The sequence below is a fragment of the Ceratotherium simum genome, chromosome 17 (assembly GCF_057802395.1).
Source record: "Ceratotherium simum simum isolate JZ-2026a chromosome 17, ASM5780239v1, whole genome shotgun sequence".
NCBI lineage: Eukaryota > Metazoa > Chordata > Mammalia > Perissodactyla > Rhinocerotidae > Ceratotherium > Ceratotherium simum.
The window spans coordinates 24387526-24400472 of NC_141916.1; the positions used below are offsets into that span (position 1 = coordinate 24387526).

Genomic DNA, 12947 nt, shown 5'->3' on the forward strand with positions numbered 1-12947 from the left:
GGATGGTAAAAATACAAAGAAAGCCTAACAGGCGTATGGTGATTGAGTAACAGGATCAACCATCAATCAAATCTGTGCTACCCTAAGAGCAGGCTGTATTACTAGAATTCACTACTTAATAGCTCAACTCCTTCTCTGTTATTTTTGAAAATAGAGATTGAATTATAATGTAACCTTAGACAAGTGACAAAAACCTCTCTGGTCCTCAGTTTCTTGATCTGTGATATGGAGATAATAAAAATACCTATTGCATAGGGTCATTGAGGTTTCATTGAGACAATTCACGTCTGGTACTGAATGCTAAATAACCGTTAGCTCTCATTAAGATTAGTTTTATTATAGCTATTGAGTGCTTTTTTTATTATTAGCTATATGTGCCAGGGATTATTTATTATTGCATTTAATTTATTACTTTTAAAACTGCTTCTTTCCTCAGAATAAGCACTTCTGATTAGCACAGACCTCATTAACTCTATGTAAGAAAAAAATAGAATTAGATGAAAAGTCAACCTCTGAGCAAAGGATATATTTTATATACTGTTTAATTTATTATTTCCAGAAATAGCTTAAAAAATGCAAATTTTACATGGGTTCCTTCCCCTATGGTCCCAGTGCTGGGAGTGCACAATACCTCTCAGACAGACCTTGGGTTGTGTTAGGTAATTCCAACAGAACCATGCCTTGTTCTGTTATTACAGGCACTGCTCTAAGGCTGAGGTTTATCCTGAGTAGCCATGAGTTAGAGTCTATAACTCCACCATTTAAAAATAGACCCGGTATTAATGGCATCATTCAAAAGCCCAAGAAATAATTATAGACAAAGCACTTTAATAACTTCCTAAAGCCTGAACATTTGATCTAAAATCACATTCTTGAATTTACCACTTGTTAGTATGGACTAAAGTATAAACCTTGTGATGTACCTGCTTTCCCTTTACTATTCATCTCCTTTAATGGTGGAGGAAAAAACAATAAAATTTTAATTGAGCTATCCCTCTCAGAATTGAACAGTGGTGGTCAAAATCCATACATAACATCAAGACAACTGCACTATAGAACTGGCCAACGATCTTGTCTAGCCTATATTTAGAAGAAAAGGATATTACTCAGCTTTCCAATCTATTGGGGAGGATAGATCAAAACCTTCCTTAGGAACTATGTCAGTGCTTAACAAATATCTAAAGTGGTTTATTATTGTGACTAATCTAATTCTTAACACCATAGGCTAAGCCATTCTTCTTATATCCTGCGCTTAAAACTTACTAAGAACAAACCAAGAACTGAAGAAAGTTAAAAAAAAAAAAAACTGCAGTCTACTTGTTAGCACATCTTCATGCCATGGTGACTCGATTAGTGATTTGATAAGTATAGATCACAACGCTGGATTGAATACAGGGTGGCCCACTTTTAAAATGACCCACTTATAACAAAGGTCTCTCTGTTGTAACTGTCAAGAGAGTTAGAAAAAAAAAAAAAAATGCTACCAGTATCAGACACTTTTATTTAGCCAGGCATTGCAGAGCAAAGGAATTCCAAATCTAGAGATCTTCATCTCAGCCCAGGTTTACTAATCATGTGAGTATAAACAAATCAGTAAGATTTCCTGATTTTCACTCTCTCTGTCACTGCAATGAAATTAGTACCTTCCCTCAAATCTACCCCACAGAGATGTCCTAAAGAATAAGGAACACAACATAAGTATTGTAAAATTCTATAAGCTTCTTGGAGAAAGGACTCTAAATGTCTTAAGTAAAAAAAATGCACAGATTACCCCTACTTAGGGTAGAATATTTGTGAAGGAGATTTAGCCTACTACAAACTAAAAAATTCTCTTTGAATTCTTACAAGTTTCAAACATAACACTCACCACAGTAGAAAGGGGAAAGATAACCTACCCCATGTTCCCATCCATTAGAAGAATCGTGTTGTATATGTGAGAAAATATGAAGAGAAAGAGAATTGTGCTGAAGAACATTGTCATCCATGACCCATGATCCTCTCGAAACATTTTTAACCGGAGCAACTGACCTGCAATATAAATATTATCAGAAATCAGTATACATCGTAACTCAAAATTTATACATCTTTGCTTTATTTTAGTGACTCTCTATTATCTCATTTTATTCTGAAGTCTTTGCCATAGGACTGGCTTATGAGTGAGACCACTATATAATAATGTCCTTTTTGCTCTTTTGTAAATATGTGATCATGGATGAAGCTCAAGACAACCCCTATATCATCCTAGAGAAAATAATACTAACATGAGAATCTAGTATACAGAGATCATTCATTATGCTGGCATAAAAACAAGATGAATTACGGGGCCGGCCCTGTGGCTTAGCGGTTAAGTGCGCGCGCTCCGCTACTGGCGGCCCAGGTTCGGATCCCAGGCGCGCACCGACGCACCACTTCTCCGGCCATGCTGAGGCCACGTCCCACATACAGCAACTAGAAGGATGTGCAACTATGACATACAACTATCTACTGGGGCTTCAGGGGACAAAAAAAAGGAGGAGAATTGGCAATAGATGTTAGCTCAGAGCCAGTCTTCCTCAGCAAAAAGAGGAGGATTAGCATGGATGTTAGCTCGGGCTGATCTTCCTCACAAAAAAAATAAAAATAAAAATAAAAATAAAGTGCTCCTGACTTTAAAAAAAAGATGAATTAGAGCACTATTACCTGCTATTTTCTGTTTCACAAATACGTTTTTGGTTCATTCATACTGAAACTACTTAAGGCAAATGCATAAATTCCTATAATTCCCTTTGCTTCCATAGACCCATTTCCAATAGTGGCCAGGCAATAAAACCAAGGCAGACCTCACTTACACAAAGATCCAATTGATCCATCTGTTGTAAGAGACAGATGACTAAATTTTATTCTTAGCTAAAATATCCATACCCATGTACAAGCGTGTGCACACATGTGTGGGCTGGGGTGGTGTGTATGTGTGTTATGGAGCTTGGTGTGGCTATGGCAAATCATAATTCCCACCCTGATGCCTAAAATTCCATTTACAAAGATAAATGCTAAAATTGGGAAGGATGTTAAAATGCAAATATTTCAAGGAGTAAAAATGTATTAAGACAACACTAAAGTAAAAATTACTAATATCAGAATTAGTCCAGAAAAATGTTTTGATTTATGGTAGAGAAGAGAAGTGAGGGCATTAGTATCCTGAAAGGTGAGAAGATGAAAAACCAAGGGACTAAGAAAAAAATGAACACATGTCACCCTGGCTTCTCCTAGGATAAACTTTGCCTATTATACTGATCTCCATTCCTAAGAAAGCGTATCTAAATAATGATAAGGGAGATGATACATGTATAGGAACTACAATTAAAACAGGGTAGGCCTGAAATCTTACAATTGAATCTCTCATTGGAGAAAATATTCCCTTTTTATCCATGATATGTCCAAGTTATAAAAAATATATATATATTTCCACCTGGAAATTGTCTCTCTAGGGATAGACAGTAGCTCTCATGTAGGTTACTGAGCATAGGAAGAAATAATCTTTAAGATTTAACTACTAAACTTTCCCTGGTACCTCACTGTTATTAAAATAGAACTTTAGATTTCATTTGGAAACCAGGCTACCAGAAACATTACCCTAGCTAAAACTTTAAATGGAGCAAAAAAGGGAGATTTGGTTACATTATCTGGTTTCTTGTCCTGCACAAGAGATACAAAGGGCAAATCTGAAAGTTAGAGGGAAGGTGAATTGTAACTAAAAGAAGAATATGGAAAACTTTCTACCAAAGCAAACAATGCTAGCACTGCAAATTACCACCCTATAGAAATTGTTGATTAATTGAACTAATAATTATGGAAAGCCAGGGATTTGCAAGTCTTTACACAACACATTGACAGGAATGTTATAAATAGATATTAAGCACAGAATGTTTGAGAGTAAAAAACACATGCCACAAATATCTTAAAACAAACTTAAAGAATATTATTCACTCATTGAACAATATTTACTGTGGGCTTATTACATGCCAGCCGTGGTTCTAGGTGCTGGAGATAGAGCTGTGAGCAAGGCAAGAAGATGTTCAAAGTCAGTCACCTTCTGGGTATTTAATGAAAATATATCTTATTTTAGACTCATGGGCTTTCTTTGTCCAAGGTTCCTTTTGCTGCAAGTCCTTTCAGCTTCAAACCAAGACCTATTTATTTAATTCAGCAGTTTATATTGAAGAACTGCAAAGAGCAGCAGAGTTCCTTGAAAATTTAAATGTGAATTTCCTTCTTAACATATGCATATGTCAAAAAAATCACTAATGGATGTACTTTAAAAGTCAAATAATAATGCTGGCAATTTAAGAGTGCTTTGCAAATAAAATAGAGTAGATTAACTGTACACTGGCTGAAATAATACAAAGTTAGTAAAAAGAGAAGTGTGACAGTACCATTTATGCTGTCATTTCCAAGCTTATTGTCTGGCACTAATTTCAGTCATTAGAGTCATTAGAACAAAATGGCAGGTTAACATGGCTTGAAATTCACTTGAAACACACAATAAAATGCTGTAATATATTAAGGCTCATACTCGTGTGACCCAAATGTTGAGTCAAATCATATTACAAAAATTTCCCATAAACTTCTTCAAGGTTAGCTCACTGAGTGTCCATCCTAATGCTAGAAACACGTATACACAGACTGCCATCAGTTGACTGCTCTCATAAATGACTTTCCAAGCAATCTAATCAAACTAAGAACCTCCGAGTTACTTGAGGAGGTCACATGAAAATGTGCTGTCTCCTCCCTGGAGTGTGACTATACATTTGGTTTGCCTGGGATAGTAGTGGCTTATAACTGTTGTCCTGGCATAATTATTAATATTGCCCCCTTCCTTTCTTAAGTGTCCTAGTTTGGACAATAAATTATATGCTACCTTTACTATAGGTCACAGAATTCAGAATTTTATAACACTTTCCTTTAGAGGAGTTTCAAGTGAAAACTGTCCTGAAAGGTCAACAGAAGTAAAAGATATCACTAAGAGGGGTACATTTCTGACAAGGTCATAAATGACTTTTACTTTAATCATAGATATATTTGTAAATCTGAGTATATATTTATGTTATTAATAAAATCTGTCTTGGACTGTATGGACCATCACCTTTGATGTGGTCAAGGTAATTGGAAAATAAACCTTAAAACAATCAGAAGCATAAGGTGATACACAGGCCTATATACATGTTGGAGGTGAGGTTTGGAGGGCATAAGGATGGACTGTTATGAATGTTGGTTAAAATTAACTCAAATTGCCTAAAATCTCAGAATCTTTCCTGGAAATACAGTTGGTTTAGGACTACTAAGACATCATAAAATTCTACAAGATTAATGCTCTAAAAGCATATTAAAAAATACATGTTGAAAAAAAAATATGTTGAGCCCACATATATTGTAAAAGATAGAGGTAGACAAGTGTAAGAGAATTACGGAGAAACTACTTGGTTTCTTGGCTTTTTTGCTGCTGTGTTCTCATTAGCAAAAGAATGGAAAGGAACATTTCCTTTCTACCTCACAGCCAGACGTTTATCACCAGTTCTGGGCCTCTTTTCTTCAGGAGTGGTTCTCACAAGGAGGCCTTGAACAAAGAAATAAACTAAACTAACTCAGAGGAAAAAGAGTAGAAGTGTTTGTGCTTCTAGGTAAGAGATAGGGCTAGCCCTACTCCTGGGAAGTTGTTAAAGCAGGACTGGATAGAATGAGGGCTTCTAGCTTCATAGAGGATACAAAGATTTAGGCCTCTAAGGTGGCAGAACTTCATTTGGGTTTGATTCCACGGATGTTAGTGAAGGCCAAAGTACCAAGGGTCATGACCTTGGAAGTCAGGTAAGGAGACTGAGCTGGCCCCAAGGGAATTTGACCAGTAGGGCAGCCACCTACCTTCACTAGTAACACAATGACCTGGGTAGTATACCAGCCACCTGTTGAAGGAGGTCATCAAGAGGACGTGACCACCAGTTGACCCACAAGTTGGACCCAGGCAACAGGAGGCTCCTCTCCCCCTCCCCTGGCCTTGGAATGTACATTCTGCCCACTGTTCCCACAGAGGGAACTGTATTCGACAACACAGCCTTGAGAGAGCAATGTGTTGTTGAAACCATCTGGACGGGATATGTGACTGAACTGGAGGCATGGAGATCTACTCAACTTGCTGCCACACAAGACAAGCCTTGTATGTAAGCTCCTTTGCTTATTAAAACCGCCACCTATCAGGGCCGGCCCTGTGGCTTGGTGGTTAAGTGCGCGCGCTGCGATGCTGGCGGCCCGGGTTCGGATCCCGGGTGCGCATCGAGGCACCACTTCTCTGTCCATCCTGAGGCCGAGTCCCACATAAACAGCAACTAGAAGGATGTGCAGCTATGGCATACAACTATCTACTGGGGCTTGGGGGCAAAAAATAAAATAAATAAAATCTTTAAAAAAAAAAAAAAAAAACCGCCACCTATCAATCTGGAGTTGTCTGCCTCTTCTTTGGTCCTCCTTGCCCTCCACGTACAGGGGCCAGTTTCAGATTTCACCCGAGAAATTTCTGAGGCTGTGAACCAACCCTCTTAGACAGCATCATAGTGCCGAAGAGGTGACAGAAGACCACCACCCTAGCAGCATTAGGAGAAAGGGAGGACAGGTAAATACAGACTGAAGGATTGGGTTCCAAGACCTTATAAGCCCTGGGACTTCTTTAAACTTTAGAGACAAAAAACGTGATCTGAAAAATTATCAATATTGTACTCTCTGCTCACCTATACTCCTGCTGTAAATCTTCCCATATTTCTTGTGGGCCTTAAAATGCAGGTCAGAGATGATCTCCTCTGGGAAGTCATCTTCACTGTTAAATATTTCATATATTGGAGTAACAGTCAGAAGGAGCTTATAGGATGGACTCTCTTGGCAGGTAGTAAGTTCCCTTCAGTGCAGACAAGGAGGAATGGCCACCCTCCAGGTACAGTTTAAAGGGTTAGATTATATGACTTTTAAGATCTCAACCAACTCAGGGATTGTAGGATTTGCTTTGTCGGTGAGAGATTAGCTCAAAGTCTGCTAACTCAAAACACTATTGGTTAAATTACAAAAAAGAAATCACCCTTACCTATTAAAAGAAAACATATTCCTCTTTATGTTTTATCTGTCACTGTATGCCTCTCCAATAAATAAAATGAACCTAAAGTAACATATTGATCAAATTCTTTAAAGGCCAAGTTAATATTTAACATTTTAAACATAAGAGTACTTGACAATAAACGTAAGTCCTATTTCTTATGTCTAGAATAAGAGAATAAAAGATAAAATGAAATTGGATCAGAGCACTTGAAAATTAATTGAACATCACTTTCAATCAAACTAAATTAAGTATATGAAGTATTCATAACATATTTGTATAAATTTATAGTTTATAAGAACATGATGTGATTTTTTTTTTTTTGGTTTAAGGTTTACTAATTGAAAAAATGGCAATAGAATAAAAATAACCAAAATAACAGAATTATTCTGTGGATGGGACATCATCAAAGAAAATTATCCAACAAAACACACCAGAATATCATTTGGGAGAAAGGATGTTCTAGTTATACAAACATGGCTTTACATACTAAGTATAAGATCATAAAACTTTTGTACTATAAGGCACCATTCCATTAATATTCAGATCAAGTCTCGTTATTTCAGTGTACAAAGAGAATTAAAAAACATTGAACAGATGGTTATCATCCCTTATTAGGAGCAGGAGCTTACACAGAAAATGTTTGTTTATTCACTGAATTGACAGGAAATCAAATATTGAGAATTAAAATGTAATCCCATATAACACTAAAAATATGTATTACAATATGAAATTCAAAAGAGGTTCTAGAAAGAAAAGAAAACATGACCTTGATTAGAAACCCAGCAAAAATGAGAGTGTTGTCATATCTAGAGTTGAATGTCAATTTCAAAAGTGTATGTATTATAATAACTTTTTAATAAAATATGTATCTACTAAATAAACACATGATATAAACTACTCTCCACAGGAAAAACAATAATAAACCTTCCATTCTATTGATAAAGTCCAAATATTATATTTTACTATTATAATATGGCTCTTTCCATTAGACCATTCTTAGGATTAACTGACTTTTTTTTTTTTTACCAGTTGTCTGTGATTTATTGGTCCGTACAAAGCAGAAAAAAAAGTGGCAGCCTCAGGTAGACTGTAACAGCAGAATGGAGAGTGTGACAGCAATAACCAGTGAGCAGTGTCATTTCAGAGCATAAGAAATACAGAAACAACTCTTGGCTAATTAAAATTATCTTGTTAGAAGACATTATTGAGAGAAATCCATGATGACATAAAGAAATGGAAAGATATCCCATGCACGTGGATTGGAAGAATAAACATAGTTAAAATGTCTATATTACCTAAAGCAATCTACAGATTCAATGCAATCCCAATCAGAATCCCAATGACATTCTTCACAGAAATAGAAAAAAGAATAGTAAAATTTTTATGGGGCAACAAAAGACCCCGAATAGCTAAAGAAATCCTAAAGAAAAAGAACAAAGCAGGAGGCATCACAATTCCTGACTTCAAAACATACTACAAAGCAATAGTAATCAAAACAGCATGGTACTGGTACAAAAACAGACACACAGATCAATGGAACAGAATTGAAAGCCCAGAAATAAAACCACACATATACGGACAGCTAATTTTCGACAAAGGTGCTAAGAACATGCAATGGAGAAAGGAAAGTCTCTTCAATAAATGGTGTTGGGAAAACTGGACAGCCACATGCAAAAGAATGAAAGTGGACCATGTGCTATCGCCATTCACAAAAATTAACTCAAAATGGATCAAACACCTGAAGGTGAGACCTGAAACTATAAAACTCATAGAAGAAAATATAGGCAACACACTATTTGACATTGGTTTTAAAGGAATCTTTTCGGATGACATGCCTACCCAGACTAGGGAAACTAAAGAAAAAATAAACAAGTGGGACTTTATCAGATTAAAGAGCTTTTATAAGACAAATGAAACCAGAATCAAGATGAACAAACAACCAACCAGCTGGGAGAGAATATTTGCAAAACATACATCTGACAAGGGGTTGATCTCCATAATATATAAAGAACTCACACAATTGAACAACAAAAAAACAAACAACCCGATCAAAAAATGGGCAGAGGAAATGAACAGACACTTCTTCAAGGAAGATATACCAATGGCCAATAGGCACATGAAAAGATGCTCAACATCACTAATCATCAGGGAAATGCAAATCAAAACAACACTAAGATACCACCTCACGCCTGTTAGAATGGCTATAATCACCAAGACAAAAAACAACAAATGTTGGAGAGGATGTGGAGAAACAGGAACCCTCATACACAGCTGGTGGGAATGCAAATTGGTGCAGCCTCTATGGAAAACGGTATGGAGATTCCTCAAAGAATTAAAAATAGAGATGCCCTATGATCCAGCCATCCCACTACTGGGAATCTATCCAACGCACCTGAAATCAACAATCCAAAGAGGCTTATGCACCCCTATGTTCATTGCAGCATTATTCACCATAGCCAAGAAGTGGAAGCAACCTAAGTGTCCCTCGACTGACGACTGGATTAAGAAAATGTGGTATATATATACAATGGAATACTACTCAGCCATGAAAAAAGACAAAATCGTCCCATTTGCAACAACATGGATGGGCCTGGAGCGTATTATGTTAAGTGAAATAAGCCAGAAAGAGAAAGACAAACACTGTATGATCTCACTCATATGTGGAATATAAACCAACACATGGACAGAGAAAACTGGACTGTGGTTACCAGGGCAGTGGGGGTGGGGGGTGGGCACAAGGGGTGAAGGGAGTCATATATGTGGTGATGGACAAACAAAAATGTACAACCCAAAATTTCACAATGTTAGAAACCATTAAAACATCAATAAAAAAAAAAAATTATCTTGTTAGAATCTGTCAGTAGTTCTATCTGTCTACCTCCAGCTATCACTCCTCTCCTTCCACTTTTCACAGGACACTCCGAGTTCCAAGAACAAGGTCTCCGAGTCAAGTACACTTGCGGGAGAATCAAGCTTTTGTCATGTGTCTGCCATGTGAACCAGACTAAGCTACTTAGCCTCTCTGAGTCTCTGCTCATCTGTAAACTGAGGATAGTAATACCTAGCCTACCTGGTTGTGAGGATTGAGTGAGACAAAATTGCTAAAGTACCTGGCACGGGGCACATAGCAAAGAATGCACCACAGGCAACCCGTCCAAAGGGCAGCCTTTGGGAAACCATGGCCCCAAGGACAAAGCTCAAGCTTCTTAGCATGGCGTGAGGCCTCTTTTGACATGGCCCTGACTCTTTTCCCTCTACTCTCCAACGTGGCCTGTACTCCAGCTGCACTGACCTACCTGCAGTTTCCTGAATACACCTTGACCTTTCATACTTTAGTGCCATATTCATACTCATATTCATATTCATACCATATTCATATTCATCTCTCTGGAAGGCTAGCCCCAATCCAGTCAGACTAGAAAACTTCCACTCGCCCTCAAGATTCACCACAGATACCAGCTCCACAGTGAAGCATCTGTTGGGAGACAATTCTTCATGGTTCTCTCACATTTCTGCACACCTTACAAGAAGAGGCACCAGCTACATTTTGTTCTGGACTATCTCTTCAAAGATGTTTGTGTAGCAAATAGGGATGGAAGACAGAGATAGCATCTCCTTCCAGAGCAAAGGGCAGACATGCTTACTGCCCATTATAAAAGATTTGGCTTCCTTAAGCTTAGGGTTCCTCTTCTATAACACAACCTACTGTATGTGCAGCTGACATCTGGCCCTCTTTGTGCTGCCCTGTGGGATTTGAAGCTCAGGGAACTGATGCAAAACTGCTGGTACTCTGGCTACTGCTATTGCCATGAGTAATAAACTGTCCTTCATCTCTGACACAGGAGTTTCATGTCTTCCACCAGCATCCATGAAACTGTGGCAGGCTAACTTGTTAGCTTGCAAGCAAAGTAAAATCTGAAACCCTTCATACTTCTTGGTAGCATGCTCCCTCCCTCCCCATTTCATTCTATAGTAGGAGTGTAAATTGCTCCTTAAGCTTGGTTCTCAAATTATCCTGAACATTGCAGACTTTATCATAACATTCAGTTATCTATATCATTTTCTTATAGCTATCTGCAACATCTATCAGTGCCTGGAACACACCGGATGCTCAGTACTCTGTTGAATGAGTGACTGTGGCCAGCACTCAGCAGTTCCTCTAAGACTCTTTCCATTGCTGGCACATATCCAAGGGGATGCCCATTGCTCTTAGCCTCAGTTCTAAACATCCTGTGCTCTCTTCTGCTACAAACCCTTGATCACCTCCCCTTTCCTGTCCTGGAATGACCCCTTCAGTTCTGGTGCCTGATGAGTTTCTTCTAGCTCCTGTTTCCTGACTTTATTCCGTTCTCTTGGAAATTGTGTACTAGTAATAAATTCTCATTTGAAGAGTCCCCCAGGACCTCTCTTCTTAGTTTTCCACCTTCCTAGACAACTACCAAGAGTGGAAAAAAATTCTCATTCTATCACAAAACATATTAGTTACGCATTGTGTAACATGCAAATTCAGATAAATATGTCCTCTATATTTTAATCCAAGCCAATGATAATAAATGTAGACTAGACAAGGTCACCTCCAACTACAGGACTTTGCACTACTCCCCCAGAGAACTTTCTCCCAACTGATTTCCATCTATTTAATCAGTATTTCAGTATAGTAATTCATTATTTCTTCAGTCAACAAGTATCTGTTCAGTTTCTCTTAATTGCCAGGTAGTTTCCTGCTCACTGTGAGGAACACAAAGACGAATCAGATATGATTTGTGCCCTTAAAATGCTAGTGATAAAATATGTATAAGTTATGTGCCACAAAAATACAGTAACATTTAAGACAAAATAACATCTGTGCTGCCCCTGAACATATAGATAATATTTGGAAGGGTCTCAATTACATTTGAGGGTGAAGGGTAAGGAAAGTATTGTAGGTTTAGGGAAGAGCTCCTGCCAAGGCCCAGATCAGGACAATTCGAGTGCTCTTGGGCAATCACCAGGTGGTTCACTTTGGCCTGAGTGTCAAATACACTTAGGAAAAGGTTGACTGTAAAGTTGTAATGGTAGATTGGGGTCAGACCCGGGGGCCACTAGGATTCAGGAGTTTGTTGTTTAATGAACACTTGGCATTTTACAGGAAATGAAGGCGCAGTGAAAGTTTTATCACAGGCAAATTAATCTAGTAGTCACTATAAAAATGGATTGGAGCTTGGAAAGATTGGAAGATACTGGGTAAGTCTGTTGAGAGCCCATTCTAATGCAAAGGCTCAGGTGAGAGGTACTGAGAGCTGAAACATGGTCAGTGCAGGAGATACTGAGTAGAGAACAGAGTTTAAATGATTTCAGAGAGAAACTTGGCAACATGGAGCCTTTGAGTGGGAGTGAGTAGATGCTTCAATCAAATGTTATTTTGTATAATTCCTTTAACATCCAATCAACATTTCTTCATAAGGATATCATGAGATGTGGGTGGCCAAACGTCTTTCCATTAGACCATTCTTAGGATTAACTGACTTAAATTGTTTATTATTGCTCATGAGGAAAAAATAGAATTCCAAAAGGAAATAAAAGGCATTCATTTATTATTATCTATTACTTTTCCTTTTAAGGAGAAACTAGCCACTGAATAAAAAGAATACTAAATTAACATTACATCTTGGCTTATACTCCAAGATAAGAGTTAGTAGCACACTTAATCTATGCATACATATAATATTATAATAGTCTATGATTTTAATGAAATCAACTTGTTCTATATTTTCTATATATGTACTAAGTGGAATCATATTAAATAGCATTTTTAAGGTCAGAACCCATCAAAAAAGTAAAAGCAAATAAAATA

At 37.6% G+C, this 12947-nt stretch overlaps 1 protein-coding gene across 5 annotated transcripts in view; it reads right to left on the bottom strand.

The window, feature by feature from the left end:
* Positions 1-12947, bottom strand: part of TMEM117 (transmembrane protein 117) — a 446351-nt gene that overhangs the window by 354456 nt on the left and 78948 nt on the right. For all 5 annotated transcript variants that reach the window (XM_087442530.1, XM_087442532.1, XM_087442531.1 and 2 more), the window contains one exon: positions 1896-2028. In XM_087442530.1, coding sequence (XP_087298656.1) covers positions 1896-2028 — 133 coding nt within the window. The remainder of the gene's footprint in view (positions 1-1895; positions 2029-12947) is intronic.